Consider the following 22,135-nt stretch of genomic DNA (forward strand, 5'->3'; position numbering starts at 1 on the left):
GCAGAGGCCCCCGGCGACAGAGGAAGCTGAATTCCATGGGACCCAGGAGTCAGAGTCCACCGAGGGAACCAGTGGGACGGAAGGCGAGAGGGGCACCACAGCAGAGACTGGAGGTGACAACAGAGACTCAGATACCTCCTTCAATAGAAGCTCCCTTGTGGTGGCGTACACCTCTGTGACCACCCCAGCTGCAGGTACAGCTGCCACCCCCGTACCAGTGCTGCCCTCCCAGTAGCCCCTCAACGAGTAGACCGTGCCCGCTCACCCAGGAGGGTGGGTATCTCCTTCGCCCCAGGCACCTCAGGCCCTGCCCCAGAGAGCCCTGCTGTCCTGAGTGAGGAGGCTATTGACATCCTGAGATCCATCTCTGTAGGGCAATCAACCATTGTGAATGCCATCCAGAGGATGGCATCCCAGATGCAGCAAAGTAATGTATTCCTGGAGGGAGTTCACAGTGGATTGGCGGCCCAACAGAGATCGATTCAGGCTTTGGCCTCCTCTCTGATGGCAGCCGTTGTCCCTGTTTCTACCGTCCCCCCACCAACTACAACTTCCCAGTCCCAGTCTCCTCAACCCATCCCAGGCACAGATACTGACGAGCATGCACACAAGACAACACCCAAGAGTGGCACAGGCAAACACAAGCACCACACTTCATCCCACAGGCAGTCATGCAAACACCAGACAGTTGGAGACACCTCCGTCCTAGTCACACCTGAATGCACTACATCAACATCCACCACCAGCATCATCACACTAAGCAGCACACACCCCTCACTAGCAGACACCTCCACAACATCCATGCACGTGTCCCCTGTGTCCTCTCCCACCCTGTCTGCCCCCCCTAAAAGACACAAACGCAAGCACTCACACACCCAACAGCCATCCACCTCACATCAGCATACTGCCCATGCACCTGCACCCAAATCCAGCAGACATACACCTCCTACAACCACTCCCTCAACCTCCACTCCCATCACTCCTCCCTCCTCCTGCCCTACCATCCCTAAGAAGCTTTTCCTTGCCCAACTGGACCTCTTCCTCTCCTCCCCCGTAAGAGCAGGGTCGCAACGACCCAGTCCAGCACCTCAGCCAAACAGTCCACGGGGACGGTGGTGGCACCACCTAGTCGTGTTGGGAAGGATACCACACCACCAGCCAAGAAGGGGAAGGAGCCTAATCCTCCAGCCAAGAAGGGGAAGGAGCCTGCACCTCCAGCCAAGAAGGGGAAGGAGTCTGCACCTCATGCTTTGAAGGGGAAGAAGCCCTCGACTCCTGCCCAGGAAGGCTAAGGACCACGTACAACCTGCCATGAAGGGGAAGAAGCCATCAACCCCTACCACAAAGGGTAAAGATTCCACGCCCCATGTCATGGAGAGGATGAAGCCCTCTACTCCAGCGGAGGCTGTCAGGGTGATACCTCCACCACCACTGCCAGCTGTGGAAGTGCAGCCATCACCACCTGCAGAGGCTGCCCAGGAGGCCCTCCATCTGCCACCACACTGCAGCCATCACCACCTGCAGAGGCTGCCCAGGAGGCACCTCTATCTGCCACCACAATGCAGCCATCACCACCAGCGGAAGCCATGTATGCCACCCTCCAGGGGCTGCTGTACGAGGGGCCCTCTCCAGAACCAGTGGGAAAGTCACCCAGCAGAGAGACTGTGGCCTTGCACTGCAGCCAGCTGGACGTATGTATGGTGTGTGTCAGGTGTGTGTTGTGAGTGTGTGTGTCAGTCTCCCTTTCCTCCCTCCCTCCCTTGTGTTTTAGGCGGTTGTACTTCACCGTCATTGTCTTCGTCGGCGTTGGTGTTCCAGGTGGAGCATAGCGTAGAAGATCATCGGAAAAACTTGCAGTTCGGGTTCCCTGTGTCTCCGATGTTGAGTCTTTTCTCTTCAGTGATGTGTTTCTGCCAGGCTTTTGATGGCGTTGGTACCGCCCTAGAAAAGTGGCAGATTGTAGGGTCTTAGTATGGTGGGCGGTACTTTGTCTCCCGCCTGGCTGTTGATGGCAACCGCCGACGTGCGTGGTGTTCTCGCCCTGGTGGATGGTGTGGTACATTGGCTGTCTATGGGAGTTATCACTCCCATGGTCATAATTTGGTGGTAATTACCACCAGCCTGTTGGTGGTATTACCGCCACTTTATCACTCACCTCCAGGGTCATAATGAGGGCCTACATTTCTTAAGAACATTTACTTTCTCTCTCCACAGCAAACAGGTGGGTTTCTCTTTTGGCCATTCAACAAACAAGTACTCTAAATGGATCTGGGTCATTTGCAAGGCTTGGTAACTGGACAGTAGGCCATTGCATAGCTCTCAAGCGGGTTTGTTACTGTGCAATGAGTAACAAGGACCTTGAATCAGATTTCTCCCTCACGACCGATGGACTGACACCGCCTCACAACCAATGAACCAACACCACCTCACGACTGACGGACTGACACACCTCACGACTGACGGACCAACACCACCTCACGACCAATGGACCGACACCACCTCACGACCAATGGACCGACACCACCTCATGACTGATGGACCGACACTGCCTCATGAGCGATAGACCGACACCTCCTTACGAACGATGGACCAACACCGTGTCTCGCTGCAGACCTCTGTGAGCAACACCAAAGTAATGTTTTGTTTAACCATACAAAGTGATGTGTAAAAAGGAAAGGATGCACATTATGATTAAACGTGCAATTGTTAGCGTGCTGGTCTTTGTCCATTCCCAGAGGAGCATGTTATAAAAAAGATTTTTTGCAATTATGCTTGCTACTTGCTAGGCATCATACAGTGATAAGGAGGCCAATGACTGGTAAGTAGGCACTTTTTTTAGATTTTTTTTTTCTAGAGTGCTAGGGGACGCAGCAATAGAAATCAACTTGAGCTAACTGTAACTGGTGAATTCCAATTGTTTGAGTTTAAAACGTTATGGTTTAACTAAAGTTTTCACCTAACCTCACTAACCTTTCTCATCCCTGTACCAAACTCCTTGCACCTGCCTAATGTGCCCCAAACCCCCTTTGAGATTGGCTGCAGTACCTTAGAGAGCCCAACCCCCTCTAGCTCAGAGTGGGGGAAGGACTAAATGCTTGGTCTCTTTCTAAGATATTTAACACTGCCACCACGCCCTCACCAGCTTATGTCCAGAGGCACAGCCCTGAAGTTGAATCTGCGTACAAAGCATGGCTCCAGAAGATGCTGCTTTGTGATACACCCTACAGGAGGTCTGGCTAAAACTTTCCTAAGCCGCAAATGTATACCCAAACCCGAGGTGGAGCCAGTGTTGGCTAGGGTTCTGTAGGTCAGGGTTAGATGTGGTATTTTAATCACTGAACTATTTTACTTACAAATATCCGGTGCCCCCAACCCATGTAGACAGTGCTACCCCCAGACAGGCACAAACCTGCCCAGCAAAACCAACCACCAACCCACCAACCTTCCCGCTGGTGCTTTTCACCTTTTCAGAGGAAATGGAAAATGTCACCAGTTTCCCCCTAAAATCTGTGAAAACTGCCTGGAAAAGGACCCCATATTACAGGGTTTGAGCAGTTATCCCCCATTCCAGGGAAAACCTCGTAACTAGCCGACATTGATGCACAGATACTACCCAGAATTGTAGATACCAGCCCACCAGTGTCCCCAAACCAAATTCCATGATACCCACAATGAGGGTTGCAAGATGCACCTGGAGAAAATATAACCGCTATCTGGGCTTCCCCCTTGTTTAGCAATTATTATGCCTCACTACTCTCAAAGCACCAACCTCCACTCATATAAACTGGACACCACCAATAAGTTTGTGAACCTGGCTTCCATACTGCTCATACACACTGACGTTCACTGTGCTGACCATACTGTCAAAGTTTTCCTATACCTAACCATTGCACACACTCACTCCATCAATCCCCCAACAGCCCAGAAACATAAAGAAACACACACACATACACACACACACAATACAAGCAAACACCTATGCCAAACTCGTACACATACTATACACACATAGGCACCTACACACCCCACAAACACATTCCACAAGCCTCCCACATACACACACACGCCTAACACAAGCACAGACACACTATACACACATAGGCACATACCCAACAGAACCACAAATATATACGCGGATACACACACACGCACACATTATTCACATGCAAAAGTGAGCATGCAAACAAACATTCTGTGCATTACACATGCAGCTCAATACTGGCTCGGCTCCTCTGATGTATGCCACCACTAAAGGTTTGTGCTCTAATCAAATGTACATTTTGAGTGCAGCCTGCTGAGCTAACCACCGAAAGAGCTGAACATTATTTCCATGAAGGTTTTGCTGAGCTGTTCACACTTTCCCACCTCACTCTGTGTTTGCGCAAATGAACACAGCATCCCCCTAATATTATTCTGCCCTGATAACTCAATCAGTGTTTAGGAGCGATGACCAGGAGCCACAGGAGTGGAGGAACGCTTTACATATAATAATGAGCCGAGGCAGGGAAGGCCCTGCTGATTGCTACCGCTTTCATGGGACTTCGGGTGGAAAATCCTATACATAAATATTGCGGAAAGATGCAGTGCTCGAGAATCCCACAGAAACAGAAGCACAGGTATACATACCTCTTCCCACTCCACATACACGAAGGCACACATATAAGAACATCAGGGGAACGCACACTCAAACATAATTACCCACACAGAAGTCACGCTTATTGCCACACAATCTGATGCATAAAACTGCAGCTTAACCCATTAGAACCCCAGCAGCTGCTGTGCACTTCAACCACCATTACTACCGTTAGGCTTCAGTTTCTAAGAATGCAAATAAATAATTAGGCAGACTAGGATTACGATCAGTGCTTAATTTGTGCTTGTTTCCAGTGCGGGCACTGGCACATATTTTTGAGGGTCGGCGCTTATTTTTCTGCCTCATGCATTTATTGCGAGCAAAAGACACATATGGGAAAGACGGAGGAAAAGAAATACGAAAAAGCGTCACCAAGGGAGAAAGCAGAAAGCTGCAAATGTGAGCTGAAGGGGGCAAGGAGTAGCTTTATATGGATTGAAAAGGCCCAAGATGGCTTCAGGATTACACTGCCTCAGTATTCCACGTTTGTACATTTAATTGCAGCAGCCGCATTTTTAAGAGGAGGGATTTGGGCAACGGCCTGTTTTTATTTACAAATCAAGCTTTGATTATGATATCACCCTCCCCCCTGACACGAACCCCTGACCACCCCCCTTTTTAATTGCAGCAGCCGCATGTTTAGGAGGAGGAATTTGGGCACCGGCCTGTTTTTATTTACAAATTAAGCACTGATTACGATAACCCACTCCCCCCCGACCCGAACCCCTGACCACCCCCTGCAACTGCCCCCCTCCACCCGAACCTCTGACCACTCATAGGGGAGCAGATCGTGGGGGGTTACTTAACATCAGGGAGAGTGAAGAGACTTTGATGCAGGCAGTGAAGGTAGCAGGAAGCTTCCAAAAGACCGTTTAAAAGTCAGCTGACTTTTAAAGGGTCTGTGCGTCGTGCTACCGCAAGCGTGTGATGTCACCCCAGCTCCGGCTCCAGGGCAGGAAACACAGAAGAGGGCCTCTGGATTGGGAGGCATGCGCAGAAAAGCTGCTATTGCGCATGCTCCAGAGGCCCTCTTTGGTGTTTACCAGCGGGACGTAGTCATAGACTTGTAGAGTCTACGTATAGGAAAAAAGGTCCATGGGCCACCACTAAAGGTCTGCCGGACACTGGCGGCCCACAGGCGTACTATGAGTACCACGGCTCCAGAGCAACCATATGTCTTTTATCAATACAGCAACATATCATACTCAGTTTAAGCCCCCTCTCCCTTTTACTTAAACCATTGTACTCCTGTTTCCGTAATGGCCACCCTAAATAAACACACATATAGTACAACACATCTTGCTTAACGGATCCACTGACAGGCCTTTTCCCCCTCAGGTGCCAGGCCTTTTTTTGGCTATGTTGGGCCTTTTGTGCTTAGGCCCTCATAACTGTTTGTCCACATAAGCTACCCACGCCAAATTTGTGTCCTTTTTTTCCAGCATCCTAGTGATTCTAGAGTTACAGAGAATTTGTGGGTTCCCCTGAAGGAGACAAAGAAAGCAGCCACAATACAGCTAAAATTTGTTTAAAAAAATACAAAACAGGAAAAAGGGCTGCAAAAAGAAAGCTTGTGTTTTTTCCCCTGAATATTGCATCAACAAAAGGTTTGCAGTGCTAGAATCACCATCTTCCCAGCTTTCAGGAACAGGCAGGCTTGAATCAGAAAACCCAATTTTTCAATACAATTGTGGTATTTTACTGGGACATACTCGATTTTTATTATTTGTTGTGCTTTCAGCCTCCTTCCAGTTAGTGACAGAAATGTCATTGTGTGCAACCAATGCTGGATCCTGAACAGCTACATATTTCTGAAAAGTAGACAAAATTCTGAATTCAGCAAGGGGTCATTTGTGTATGCCCTGCAAGGTTTTCCTACAGAAAGTAACAGCTAAAATAAAAACAATATTGAAATCGAGGTGAAAAAAGATCCATTTCTCTCCAAGTTTTCTGCTGTAACTTTCTCCAGCTATGGCAGATTTTTTAAAACAAAATACTATTACGTCTGCTGAACTCTTCTGGTTGAGGGGATATATAGGGCATGTAGGTTTATCAAGAACCTTAGGTCGCAGAGCCAATAAATGAGCTGCCCCTTGCAATGTGTTTTCATTGTATACCAGATATACAGCAATTCATTTGGTGAAATATAATGCCTGAAAAATAGGTATCAAGGAAACCTTTGTATTTCCAAAATGAGCACAAGATAAGGCATTGAGGAGCAGTGATTATTTGCACATCTCTGCATTCTGGGGTCCACATACTAGCATGTGAATTACAGGGCATTTCTTAAATAGTTGTCTTTTTTACACACTGTCTTACATTTGGAAGGAAAGAATGTAGAGAGAGTCAAGGGCCGATAACAATTGTTGTTCTATTCTGTGTTCCCCCAAGTCTCCTCATAAGAATGGTACCTCACTTTCGGGAGTATGTCTAAAGCCCACGACAGGAAACACAACATGGACACATCACATTTTTGCATTGAAATCTGATGTGTTTTTTGCAGAGTTCTTAGCTGTGGGGTTTGGCCTCTAGCTCAGCCGGCACCTAGGGAAACCTAGCAAACCTATACATTTTTTAAAACTAGACCTTGGAAAATTCAGAATGGGGTAACTTGTGAGTCTCTCACCAGGTTATGTTACCCAGAATTCTTTGCAAACCTCCAAATTTGGCAAAAAAACACTTTTTTCATCACATTTCGGTGATAGAAGGTTCTGGAACCTGAGAGGAGCCACACATTTCCTTCCACTCAGCATTCCTCCAAGTCTCCTGATAAAAATGGTACCTCACTTGTGTTGGTAGACCTAGTTCCTGCAAACAGGAACGCCCCAAAACACAACGTGGACATATCACATTTCCTAACTGTAGATTTTGACCTCTAGCTCAGCCGGCACCTAGGGAAACCTAGCAAACCTACACATTTATGAAAACTAGAGACCTAGGGGAACCCAGGATGGGGTAACTTGTGGCGCTCGCACCAGGTTCTGTTACCCAGAATCCTTAGCAAACCTCAACATTTGGCAAAAAAAAAACACTTTTTCCTCACATTTCGTGGATAGAAAGTTCTGGAATCTGAGGGGAGCCACAAACTTCTGTCTACCCAGCATTCCCCCATCTCCCATTAAAAATGGTACCTCACTTGTGTGGATAGGCTAGTGCCCACGACAGGAAATGCCCCAAAACACTATATGGACACATCAAAATTATCAAATACAAAACTACCTGTTTATGCGGGGGTGGCACCTGGGTTTTTGGTCCTGGGCTTCTCAGCCATGAAGGGAAACCTACCAAACCCATATATTTCTGAAAACTAGACACCCGAGGTATTCCAGGGAGGTGTGACTTGTGTGGATCCCCCAATGTTTTCTTACCCAGAATACTCAGCAACGCTCAAATTTAGCTAAAAAAAAACAAAAATTAAATTTTTCCCACATTTCTGTGTTTGATAACAGCACCGGCACACATTTGCTACCACCCAACATTCCCCTCAGTCTCCTGATAAAAATGATACCTCACTTGTGTAGGTGGGCCAAGTTCCTGTGACAAGGAAGAGCCAAAAACATGTTGAAATTGAGTGGGAACCGAGACGGGTCCGAAAGGCCAGTTTGGAAAAAACGTTTTTTGGGGCAGAATTTTTATTGGTATAGATGCGACAATGCTGGGTGGTAGGAATTTTGTGGATTCCTGCAGATTCCGGAAAGTTCCATCACAAAAATAGGAAAATGTGTGATTTTAAGCAAAGTTGGAGGTTTGCAGGGCATTATGGGTAAGAAAAGGGTGCGGGTGCATGTGAAGCACACCACTCTGGACTCACCCAGATGTTTAGTTTTCAGATGTGTCTAGGTCTCATAGATTTTTCTACATGGCAGTGTCCGAAAGTCCAAAAAGTGCAGCCCTCACCATTCCAAGTGGGACGACTTTGAGAGTTAGACAAGCTCTCGTGGCCCAAATGTAAAACCAAAACAACACAATAATCAAATGTCCTTTTGCTTGCCTTTGGGATAAGATGTTTTACTGTGCAGGGAGAGCTGAAAGACTGTTACCCCCTTCTGTTGAGGTGGGGGCATAACCATGCCCATACTGGTTGATAGCCACAACCCCACTATTTTTTTTATTTTTTATTCCCTGGCAACTAGTAGGCTTTCTGCCCCACCTCACCCCCGTGGAGTGGATCAGGGGTAGTTGCCCCATCTGCCCACCGGTGGGCAGAACAACTTTGTTCCCATTTATTTGGGGTGGGGGTATGCCCATACCCACACCCTCTTTTGAAAAAAAAAAACATTCTTCTCTGGTGTCTGGTGGACTTTCTGCTACCCTGGGGGGGCAGATGAGCCTTATAAAAATAGGCCGATCTGCCCCCAAGGGAAGCAGAAATACCCATCAGGGGAGCTCCCCTTGCCTAAGGGGTCGCTCCCCTTGCGTGAAATTGATGCAAAAAAAAAACCCTGGTGTCTATTGGTAAGACAAATAGGCCGATCTGCCCCTAAGGTGGGCAGAAATGGCCTAATATAAAATTGCCTCCCAGGGAAGCGACCCTTGCCTAAGGGGTCGCCGCCCCATCTGTTAAAAAAAAGAAATCTCTGGTGCCTAGTGGTTTCTGCCCCCCTTGGGGGCAGATTGGACTTATTTAAAAAGGCCGATCTGCCACCAAGGGACAGAAATGGCCTAAAATAAATTTTCCCCCTCGGGGAGCGACGCTTGCCTAAGTGGTCGCTCCCCTTTTTTTAAATTGTTGCAAACAAAATCCCTGGTGTCTAGTGGTTTCTGGCCCACTTGGGGGCAGATTGGCCTAATAAAAATAGGCTGATCTGTCCCCAAGGGGGCAGAAATGGCATAAAATAAATTTGTCCCCTTATAAATGCAAACAAACAAAAACAACTTCCCTGGTGTCTAGAGGCCTAATTAATATAGGCCGATCTGCCCCCGGGCAACGGAAAAGGCCTAAAAAAAAAAATGCCCCGGGTCACTGCCCTTATCAATGTAAACAAAAACAAAAAATCCCTGGTGTCTAGTGGCTTCTGCCCACCCTGGGGGCAGATTGGCCTAATTAATATAGGCCGATTTGACCCCCGGAGGGAGGGGGGAGGTGCAGAAATAGCCTTTTAAAAAATGCCCCCCTTGGGGAGCAACCCTTGCCAAAGGGGTCGCTCCCCTCATGCCAGTCTCCTGAAAAAAAAAAAAAATCCTGTTATCTAGGGACCTCCCCTTCCCCTTACCGAGGAGAAACTAATCTGTTTCTCCTCGGTCACACTGGAAGCTCAGCTTCCAGTGTGATGGGAGGTGACCTCTGATGAGGTCAGTCGCAATAGCGCACTGATGTCATCAGATGTCACTGGAGGGGGCGGGGTGGAAGCGAACCCCCTTCCATCACTGCCACTAAGCTAGCGCTCCCCCCACGAGCTGGTCACAGGACATAACGGTTACATCCTTGGCGTCTCAGTGCTGCAGCCAAGGATGTAACCATTACGTCCATGGCGCCCAAGGGGTTAATGTCCTTCTGTGGTTTCTCCCTGGTCATTACTTTTCTAAAATCCCTAAAACCACCACAGAATAAATTAATTGTATGGGTCGTGCTATAATGCCGCTAGCATCCTTGATGCTTTTGACCATGGTCTGTTTCTAAAACCTCCCAAGTAAGCACCACTTAGTATGTGTAATTGCCGTATCACTTTACTTCACTCATGAATACATCTCCTAATGTCACATCCTTTCACAGTCTTGTATCTAGGATCAAAATTCCAACTTTAGAGGTTTGACCGAGCCAAACTTTAGCCAGATAGCAGTGTGCTCCTTCAAAATGCAGCTGGTAAGCTCAATAGGTTAAGGCTTATTTTTGGAAAATAACGCCCCAATGATATGTTGGCTACTAAACCCCAGCATTCAACAGATACCCGGGTGCTGGTTCCCGGCATCTAGTGGGCTCTCTGCTGGCCTGGTGGGGCATATTAGGGTAAGCTACCTCCCCCATTTGCTACCTCAGAGGTCTGAAAGACTGTTGGGGTTATTTTCGGGGGTCTTCCTGTGTGTCCCTAAAGTTTGTTTTTAAAATGCTCTTGTGATTGTAGCAGGAGGATTTTCCTTTGTTGTGGGGTGGACGAGCCATTCATGTCCACAGCACTGTGATGACTTGAATGGTTTGTCCACCACAGTTTAGAGTGTGTGTGTGGTGTATCATGTTCCAATATGGTTAGAGCACTATGTGATGAAATGTGTTATGGGCTTATTGCTAAGATATACATTTGATCATTTTAAATGTTTTACGAGGCCACATTGGGGGTCGCTTATTGTCCACTCCTCTTTTTCCATTAACTTTCATACCATTTATATATTGAAATTTGGAATTTACATTAGAGCCTTTCTGTTGGAGGTATTGAGGTAACACCGTCTGCTTATGACATGACAGCTTTAGCACTGTCTCAGGTCGGAGTGTTTTCCATAAGAAAGTGGAATTTACTAAAACACCATAGCCTCTGTGACTTAAAATGAGGGATTCACGATTTTCACTAGTGCATAGTTTCTTTTGCCCCTGGATATTTGTTTACTTTCATTATATTGCACTGGATATAAGGAGCACGTTTTTCCTGGCCTGGGAGATCACAAAACATATCCATTCAGGTTAAGTGCTACTGTAGTTACCATGCAAATAAAGTTATGTTATGCGTCTTGGCTTTGCAGAGAGACAAACAACTCGGAAGACTTAATTCCAACACACTTCTTCATGTTGCTGACAAGCTGCAAAGATCGGTCTCAGACACCGCTGCAGTGTAAAGGGTCACTGGAAGCTTTGACATTCATCGTACCACACAGAGCAGACAACAATGAAAGCTGTGCCGTAAGTAACATGTCTTTTCAGAATGTCTCCTTCAGCCTTACCTCAAACGTGTATAATTATCTTCTAAGTAGCTTTTTGCGCATGGCCTGCCCATCGAAAGCAGAAGTTGAGAGCATATTTATGTTAGGTGATAATATGAAACAATAGTCTGGTACCAGACCTGGCTGTGGAACCCTTGGTTCAGAAATGTAATGAAGATTACCTTCTCTTGTTGACAAAGCATATGTCATCTACAAATGTGTGCCTTCAATAAGTTAATCTGGTGCAGTTTGGAAAAATAAAATACCCCAGTCTGCATCTTACTCCATAAGCCATATATAACAATCTTCAAAATGTCATGTTCTTTCTGGTCTTGAGAAAAATAGCTCCACAATTTAAAAACAACACATTCTGGGTATACTGTAATGTAATTACATATTCACTAATCCTGGTTAGGTTGCATCAACCAAGAAGTCGAAGGCGGGTCCGATATTGTTCTTCTTTTCTCCCCATCCTTTTGTACTTTTTTCCTCCCTTCATTCTTCACCTTTGTTACACACTAGATTTTGAAGGATGTCCTTCTTCCAAGCAGTTCTGATGTGTCTCTACCCCTGCAGGATCTTTTATCCAGTCTCTGAAATGACGCCTCCATTCACCCCTTGTTGATTTGAAGTGGCTAGTCCGTTCACACCCTTGTTACTATAGGCCTGGTGCATTGAGTTTTTTTATGTTCACAAAGCGTGTGATTCACAAGACCACAGGCTTTGCACCAGCAATATTGCAACTCATGTGAGCGCGTCTGACCTTATTTGGTCTTTTATCATTTATTCATAAGGGGACGCGTTAGAGGTTCAATAGATCTTTTGACTGCGCTTAGAGGAATCTCACCATCACCCTTTCAATTAACAGCTGAATCTAGTGACAACAACTTATGCAACAAGCGATTTGTCAAAATCTTGGCAGTAAACTTCACGCACCATGACCCATGTAACCATGAATAACCACACCTTTAGTAAAAGTTAGTACGTTTATTTCCCTTTATTAACAATGCTAACATCACGTATATTAGTCTCAATACCAAATGATACACATATATGAATAACAACGGCTGACCAAATCTTCTAGAAAATCTCAATTTAAGTAATTCATTTACAATTAAGCATTCCAGAGTCACAGTACAAATCAATAGCAACAGTAGCTGAGCAATAGAAATTACATACATCTAAATTCAGCAGGTGGACAAGATAAACTCTTAATTAATAACACTTGTCAACATGGGATTACTATCTAATCCTCCAATTAGAATAGTGTGTTTGGACTTCATGCAGAAGTAATTTAGTCAAAGGTTTGTTTGGAAAACATCTAACTAGGGATCTATCAAAATAGCGGTTGGTACCTAGAAAGCAAAGAACAAATATCTGCAACGATCAATAGCATTTTGTTATACCTCTCTTTATTGGATCGGCAAGCTGCGATTCTCTTTGTCAGTTGGACATCCATCTGATTAGCTTCAGTAACGGGACGGTGAAAACGAATGGCTCAGACACTTTGGGCTGTTAGCTATCTGAACCATTTAAGAAGCAATTTCTAAGGCATCAGCATCCACCATTAGCAAACTAAGCTATAAAGTTAGCAATAAAAATCATCAGTATCTGTTCAGCTCCTCAAACAGAATCACTATGGGGAAAATTGAAATAGGAAAGAGTGCGAAGAAAAATGAGACTGAACTGTCTCCCTCTGTGCAGTCAAGCTAAGTTAGAACTCCATAAAGAATCTTCCCACATCGTTATTGGTCAGGAAATCGTACGTTTAAAGTTGGCCCAATGAAAACTAAAACCCAAATCTAAGATTTCACTAAACTGTCTTTCACACGTCGAGGATTGGTTCTTCTTCTCCAGTTCCCATCATCAGGCTTGTCAGGTAACTCTTCTGTTGCAATCCATACTCCAGTCAGTGCATCTATTGTTGGTTCCTGAGAACATCGCTGTCTCACACATCAAGGATACTTATGATACAACCTTTAGTGAAGCATGGTTCTACAAACAGTTCTCATGAGAAAGTTAGACATTTACAAATAATTTGGTCAGCACAGCATGAACAATGAAAGCATTAATTCTTTAGTCTTACAATATCTGTTCCACCCTTTATTAAACATTGCAGCTTGATGTGATGTTTTGCAAACTAGGCCAGAACCTCGCCATCTTATGGCCTAAAGTTAATAAAACAAATACATTGTAGGAAATTGTTAACCTGATATACTTATAATTTTTTCTCTATTTGTGCCCAATATCTAATAATAATATGTATTCACTAGAAACATTGCGTATTCGATGACGGCCACTCAAGTGGGCAAATTTTCTAAATCGCACATTATTTTCTCTGTTAGCCTAATTCCATGCAGATTCTTAACCAATAATAAATGCAAAGTCATTAGTAATTAATTCAGCTTTCACTCTTGCAATGTGCAAAGCTTCCTTTGCAAGTTAGAAAAGTCTTCTTGAGACTTTGCAATCCATATTACTCTCAAAAGAAAAGGGACTGTGTGTAATGAGTTGCCTCATTCCGCATTTTGCGAGTTGGCATGCAGTATATCAAAGGTTTGGGACCACAGTTGTGGTTGCAAACTATTGCAGAGATCCAAAAGGGAATAGGATCTGATTTACAAAATGGAACTTGTCCAAGAGTTGCAGCTTTCTCTTTAGAATTAGGGCTGCCCGCATTGTAATCCCGGCCCCCTGGTATACGTCGGTAAAAAATTGTTGTCCAGAGATTTTCATTTTTGATTTGTGTTTTTAGATCATTAGAGAAGTAATTTTACTTGGGTAGACATTGATGATGTAATTTTTCAGGAACCATGAGTCCTATATACTGCATTTTTGTGTCAAAACATAGGTTTTGGTGGTCCAGTAGTCTTATAGAGACAGAAGATAATTTCTCAGAGTAACCCTTCTGCCAGTTTCCAAAATAGCTATAATAGAGGAAGAAGAGACATATGTAGAAATGAAACAAGTAATAATGGTTTTTAATCCTTGTACTTGTACACCGAACAATGTTTATGATCTAAATATGAACCAAAAAATATTGTTTCTCACTCCTGTTTTAGACACATTTTCATAGTTCTGTTTATTTATTTGTTTCGCCAATCGCTCGTTGTACATTTGCAGAATGTTGAACATTTGAGGAGAGCGTATCGACTGACATCTTTTTGTAGCACAGGTTTTACAAGTACCTGTACGTGTAAGTTCTGTGGGTAGAAATTTCGTAGGTTTTAGCAGTCCATCAATATTTTCCCACCCAAATTCACACAGATCTTTTTCTGCATATGCATGATCCAAAACATATACAGATGTTCTGATCACGTAGATCACTCTTTTATTGTGTCCATTGACAGAATATGACATCGGTGGAATGTCACTTAGTGGGACTGATCTCTTGAACTCACTGTACCGAAGATTGTCAAATGTGTGACAGAACTTGTTTTCCTCACATGCACAAGGTATTTTTCTACGTCTTTAAAGTCACATTCTTATTCTGTGTCAGCAAACCCTTTTAGAAACTTCACAGGTTCAGCACTTAGAGCTCCAAGCTTTGTTCCAATTTTGCTCATAGTGTCATCACCCGTAAGAATATGTGACTTGATAAGAACACTGGGCACCTCTAGGTCATGTTTCTTGTACAGAATATAAAGGGAAATAATAAAGTATATTTTCTTGCCTGTTTCATAAATATCCATAACTCTAACAATCCTTGATTTGTGAACACTGCAACAAATCTGAGTAGCACAATTATAACATCTGTGTCATTTGACAGTACAATGACTTGATTGGAACCATTTCTAACAGCCCGCTAACCGTGTCACAACACGAAGGACAACTTCCTCCAATTTGCTGTTAAGTTCTCGAACAATATGGCCCGTACCTTTTTAAATATACCTCTGCTGGCACCAACTCCTCATTGACAATAAGTTCACTTGCAGTAATTGGAAATCCAGTGTTCACTAAAGCATCAGCAATGTTTTGGCGAGTTAACATCTCCAATTTCATGTTGTTTGATGTTGATGACCATAATTTATCAAGTTGCACAGGTATAGGTGTTGAATTTTTAATGCAGGCAAGGTGAGTTATTACACTTGTAGACATTTGTTTGATTCTCTCATATTCATTGACAGATAGTTGAACATAACCATCAAAGAAAATGTGCAGTTCTTGTAAGGTGTACACTGACTTTGATATCTGTAGAACAGTCTAAATGAGATCTTCAAAGTTTTGCATGGATGAAAACTTGACTATTCCCAATTGTGACATATAGTCCACAACAACAGCAGTTTTTATTGACACCTTTCCGAACTGAAATTCTTCAGGTGAACATTTTTTTTTAGCTCTTGTACGAGTTTGTGCTTCACTGGTTTGGTTGCAGCATCACCATCAAATAATGCTTGTGTTGGAAGAAGATCATGCGTCAGAATGTCCTTGATAAATTAACCCCTTTCTTTTGCTACATTCATCTCTCTATGTGCTTGCAAAAGTTGTCTTTTTGTAACGTGTTTTGTAGTGGCTGGTTGATCGAAACCATTTAAAGCATGGAAGTTTAACTTTAGTGATTATGTCAAACAGCTTTTTCTCTTTCAATACAAATCTCTCCTGCTTCAGTTCTGTGTATAGTTTCTATCCATGCTCAAGGACATCTGTTAGACATGTCTTTAATCATTATCTACATATTGTTTGGCCACCAAGCTGTGTAGTCACACAGGCTCAGTCATTTCAAAGGGGTTTCCTGGGTGCTGCATAAAATGAAAAAGGCTGTCAACATGTTTAATATAACCTTCCCCTCTCTTTCCCACACGTTCGCTTTAAGGAATAGTTTCTCAATGGTCCATTAATTTTTAATGTGTCATCTCTCTGAAAACATTGCAAATAGAAAGGACTTCATGGTAAAATACCTGCCATGGAGCAACATATTCACTTTTATGTGTCTAACCAACAATTCCCTTGGAGCTTTTCTGTGATCTCTGAATTGTGTGTTCCAGTTTCATATCTGGAGCCACAGCATTAAACCTTCCCTCTCTGTTGTTCACCACAAAATGTCTTTGGATAAATTTTCTGAAGAGGTATGGTTTTCCCACCTCTAGCTTCTTCACTCTTTCCAAATACCAGGACCCATATCTCAGGTAGTTTATGCTATCAAATTTGCAAAGCACAGTAATCAGCTCCCAATCATCTTCCAGATCAGATCATTTTTCACTAGAGCTATCATGTGTAAAACATTTCCCCAGTACTTGCAAAGTTCAGATTTTTCCTCAAATTCTTTAACAAACTCTGCAAACTTGTTTTTCTGATTTTGAACTGTCTATTGAACATTGCCTGGCTATGCATTATGCCTTTTTAAATGAAGTGCTCCATGTGCCTTGTTCACCACTGAGATAAGATCTGCAAAACCTAATTTGTCCTTGTTCCAGAAAGTATTCCAACGCTATGTTTCAATAGCCTGAGATATGATGAGCATACGTTGAAATTAACTAACATAATGACTTTGTCTCAATACTGACTGGACAGTTATGCTTCCAAAGATTTCAGCCTCAATGCATTGTCTGTGCCACCTCCACCTCGATAACTTCCTGCACACCACAACCCAACTTTTGTCGTGTGGAGAATGCCCGTCATTGGGTAAAGATAATTAAATATCTACTGGATTGTTCATACGGAAAACACCTTGATTGCAGAAAATTGGCAGAACAGACTGATCTTCAAGCTGAGCATGCACATTCTGGAATTTCTTTTAGAGCTGTGTATACTGATGCACAGTTTAAGACTGGAGATGGTATTACTGGTAGAAACCCAACTTTCTTCATTGGAACAGTGTTCTGGAAGATCAGAGCATGAATTCCAGCCCATGGAGGAATTGGCTTTTCTTCATCCTTCAGTCCACACTGAATAAGTGATATGATAAATTCATTCAAATGAGCTTTGCGGACCGCAGTTATTAGATAGAGAAAAAGATCCGTGTCTTCAGCCACTTTTAAACTTTCTAGTAGACTGGGATGTGTTGATGGCTTGTAGTGATTTTGCACATGTTGGCAAGGCAGTTGGGTTATAAGTTTGCAGCTTCGTTTGTTCATGCCTACAGCTGAAAAAGTGTGTTTTCCAGTAGCTGCTTCATTCCTACAGTGTGAAAAAGCACCATGGCAGTATCATGTGCTCTGGATGTTCCAGACAAAGAAGAGCTGTCTTCAAAATCAAAATTATTAGGAGCAGGAGTTGCAAATCCTTTCCTGGAAAAAGTCACTTGAAAGTGGTGTGCTGTTGGGTTCACAAGATTTTACAGCATGAGCTGCTAACAAGTTCCTGTTCCATACTATGTCATTATAACTTATTATAATTGATACACCAATCCTATTCATTGAAGTGATTAGCTCTCTACTTTTGCACTTGTCATAGATTGTGTGGGCAGTCATCATGTGTAGCAGAGTTTTCTTTTTGCTGTGATGCAATTCATACAACATGGTTGGAAAAGAGAGTACATTTGCACAGCATAAGCCTGCCGGTTCATGAAATTGTCTTCCACTTCTTTGCTTATATCTTCAAAGCCATCATCAATGTTGCCGGCTTCTGTTCTGAACTTAATATGTTTTGTAACAGTTTAGCCTTGCTGATTTTTAAATAATGATGTAAAAAATGTTAAGACAACATCAGCCATTCTTGTTAACTCCAGTGATTTGCCGAGCTCTGGGGCATCAAACAATTTGTCATTAAGTCCAAAATCTAAATCATTCAGGATGTTTCTTAAAATGGTTCCTGCTGGTTTTACTGCATCATGTGATCTTATTTTGGCAGCAAGAATTTCAGGAGTCAAATCAGCCTTAAGTGGCTCATTCATTTTGTTAGACTGACAAAAACTAATTCTGACATTCTACATTTTCACAAGAATCTTAATTTCATTATTATGGATTAATACAATTTCATCAATGTTGGTGATTATTTCTCTGATCTCACTGAGTGTGAACCCGTAGCCAGCACTCGAGTGGCTTTAAAACTTCATTTGTTTTTTCAAAGAGTGAAAACTTAACTGAAGACCGGTGGTTACATTGTTGTTGGAAGCTGATTGTACATTCATGTTTTTGAATGTATGCATGCATGGAGTTCGTGTGGGCATTCAAATATGCTGTATATTCATTCACCTTACTATTTAGATCAGATATCAGCTGAAAACTTCATCTTGGAAGAAACAAGCCACAGATAAAAATATGTTTGCCCTTTGAGACTCTCTGTACTTTGTTCTTTCATCAATCCCATTAGCCCTTGTTCTGGCTAAACCACAGACAATACATTGAAGATCCCTACCTTTCTGATCAGTTGTTGGAGATGGACGAGGGGTGCCATTGATCTTCTATGTGGATGGGCGTTGGGTTTGGTTGTCATAGGTTAATCTGAAGATTTGGATTCTTGTTGTGATTCACTGATTTCTGCTATTTATTGACAATTTTGTTCCAGGCTTTTTTTTCCACTTTATATGACTTGTAGCACTTGTTACAATCATAAAATATTTCATCCTCTTCACCCATCAGTTTCAATCTTTTGTGAACTTTGTCTTGCCGTATTTCTGCATCATCTCAAACTATCTTCTGTCCAGCTGTAGTTGATGTTAGCTTTTCTTTTGGATTAGTTTGGCATATGATACATTTTTCTTTGTTGAAGGAGTCCTCAGATTTTGTAGTTAGCAGCACTGTCAGGAGGTAAAGATCCTCTGCTACCACCTGTTTCGCTCATGTTTACGAATTTGAATCAACAGAAAACCTGAAACAAAAACAACATGGAAATAAATTACCAATGTGATGGCTAAAACATCATTGTAGAGCTTCCATTTTGGAAAATAGCAGAAGGGTTGCCCAAGGAGTTATTTTTCTGTCTCTATGAGACTACTTGACCCCCAAAAAGTTTTGACACCAAAATGAAGTACATGATTCTCATGGTTCCTGAAATATTACATCATCACTGCAGCACATCCGCCATTGATAAATATGTTGTCCAGACAAAATAGGCCCAGAGTAGCAATGTCTACCCGAGCTAACTTACTTCTCTAATGATACAAAAACACATATAAAAAATGAAAATCTCTGACAACAATTTTTTACGGAAATCTATCCAGGGGCTAGGACTGTTGGTAGAGGAGACAGCAGCTTCTCCCAGTGCCATCACCAGAATGGCAACTTTTATTTTTGAAAACTGTCCCTGTCCTTTCAAGAAATGTTAACAATCAGGGAATGCCAGAGCAAGAATAGAGGTCTGGTGTAATCGCAGGGCTCCATCACTGCAATCACAGTAGATCTGTGAACGTCCGAGCAAAATCACTTTTTCATTCTCAAACTGCTGTGCATCACCTCTAAGTTTTACGATCTAGAATTATTTGCAGCCTTCCAATGAAATGCGAAAGATGACTGACTCAATACCACCCCATCACTTCCACACCTTATACTCACCGAAAGGCCACAGAAACATTGTCAGTTGCCTACCCTCGAGATCTCAGGTTAACGCCACCCATAAATGTTTCCCTCCACTTATGAATGTATAATTGCATATCTGATAGACAGTTGCAGATTCTTTACCTTAGAATTTCCCCCAGGGGCCAGTCTGGATCTGGAGATTTTTCTCAAGCAGTACCCCTGCATGCCATTAGGTGCCTCTGATCGGCTCCACATCCGTCATAGTGTGTGCCGGATGATGTTGCAGTTCCTATACAGGTGTCACTGCGGAGCGCTGATGTCAGTTCTTTGCTTTCTGCGCCAGCCTAGCACTGATCCAAAGAAGAGCTATACTTCAGTCTTTTTTTGACTGATCTTTTTTTACTTTTTGTGTGGTGTGTCGAGGAAGTCTTTGCATAAGACTGGGTTCAAACCCTGCGGATCCGGTCACTGGGCGATGTCTGTAACGGATCAACACCTTGTGTGCTTGTGGTGTCTGGAGCACGACCACATCTCGAAGTTGTGCTCCAAGTACTGGGCCATGAATCCAATAGCTTTGAGGGAAAGGTCCGTAAAGCTACTGGGAGCCTGGCACTCGGCTGCACGTCATTCCCAATCTCAGTCAAGAGGAAGGTCCTGAGAACGATCATGGAGCGCCCCTTCATCTTCATCCCATTCAAAGTCATCTGGGCGATCGGGTAAGTAAAGGCATAAGAAGAAGTCAAAGAAGAGAAAGCGTTCTTCGACTGCACCCCATCTGTCGCCCGACGAGATGAGGGACAAGGAGTGGCAGCTTTCTACTCCTCCATCCTCGGAGCCTGCGTCTGGGTTGGCTTTGCACCTTCTCAAGTTTCTGGGAGCCGGAGCAACCCCTGTCTAACTTAGAGAGTTTTGTGAGGCAATGCGCTTCATCTTCTGGCAATCTGACTTTGCTGGAGTGTCATCAGGCCCCACAGGGTTGGCAAGGGTTGGCAAGGGCCCCATCAGGTTCCTCTGCTTCGACCTCGGCTCCGGGGGTTACCCATCAATCAATCAATCAGGAATTTGTAAAGCGCACTACTCACCCGTGAGGGTCTCAAGCCGCTGAGGAGTGGAGGGGGGGACAAAAGGAAGGGGGGTGCTGCTAGTGCTCAAAAAGCCAGGTCTTGAGAAGTTTCCAGAAGGTAAGGAGGTCTTTGGTCTAGCGCAGGTGGGTGGGAAGAGTGTTCCACGTTTTGGCGGTGAGGTGCGAGAATGATCTACCGCCGGTTGTAGTTCTGTGGACGCGTGGGGCGGTTGCGAGGGCGTGGTCGGCAGAGCGGAGATGCCAGGTCGGGTTGTAAAAGGAGAGTCGTCTGTTGAGGTATTCTGGTCCGGTGTGGTGCAGTGCTTTGTGAGCGTGGGTGAGGAATTTGAAGGTGATTCTCTTGTTGACTGGGAGCCAGTGCAGGTTTTTCAGGTGGTCTGTGATGTGGCAGTGGCAGTGGTGGGGGATGTCCAGGATGAGGTGTGTGGAGGCGTCCTGGATGTGTTGTAGCCTCTTCTGGAGTTTGAGCGTGGTTCCTGCGTAGAGGGCATTGCCGTAGTGCAGCTTGCTGCTCACAAGGGCTTGGGTGACTGTTTTTCTGGTTTCGGTGGGTATCCATTTGTAGATCTTTCAGAACGTGCGGAGGGTGTTGAAGCAGGATGAGGAAATGGCGTTGACTTGCTGGGTCATGGATAGTGAGGGGTCCGAGATGAATCTTAGTTTGCGTGCGTGGTCGGTGGGAGCTGAGCATCAGCTGTGCCACCTCAACCTTCCCTGACATGGATTCTAATGTTGACGCTCCCAACGCCGCCCATGTTCCCCAGCGGCATTAACCCATTCATCATTGCCGACACAGAGAGGGCCAGCTTCGTGGATTCAGACTTCAACAAGGGCCTGGCCTCCTATGTCGGCTCCTGACATTTATTCTTATTGGGTGAGGTACTGTGAGGAATGGTCACGAATACGAGATACAGGATCCTTTGGACTGACATACGGACCTTGGTGAAGCCAGAGGGTTGGACATTTCCCCTGACACTGGCATGCTTTCTCCCCCTCCCGTGCCTACAGAGGGGGAGCGTCCTATTCCATGATGGTTGGAAGAGTGGCCAAGGTCCTGGGCCTCGAGCTGCCTTCAGTGGCAGTGAGGACTAACCTCCTGACAGAAGTGCTTCAGCCTGGGGCTTCTTTCCCTGAATGAATCTTCAATGAAGCTCTTACAGATGTCCTGCTAGG

The 22,135-nt window shown here is 44.2% G+C and overlaps 1 protein-coding gene across 1 annotated transcript in view; it reads left to right on the forward strand.

Moving 5' to 3' along the window:
* The window catches only part of ENPP1 (ectonucleotide pyrophosphatase/phosphodiesterase 1), a 486,681-nt gene that overhangs the window by 453,975 nt on the left and 10,571 nt on the right, over positions 1–22,135 (forward strand). Inside the window, exon 24 of the mRNA XM_069235163.1 lies at positions 11,306–11,462. Coding sequence (XP_069091264.1) covers positions 11,306–11,462 — 157 coding nt within the window. The remainder of the gene's footprint in view (positions 1–11,305; positions 11,463–22,135) is intronic.

Source organism: Pleurodeles waltl, chromosome 5, assembly GCF_031143425.1.
Source record: "Pleurodeles waltl isolate 20211129_DDA chromosome 5, aPleWal1.hap1.20221129, whole genome shotgun sequence".
Lineage (NCBI taxonomy): Eukaryota > Metazoa > Chordata > Amphibia > Caudata > Salamandridae > Pleurodeles > Pleurodeles waltl.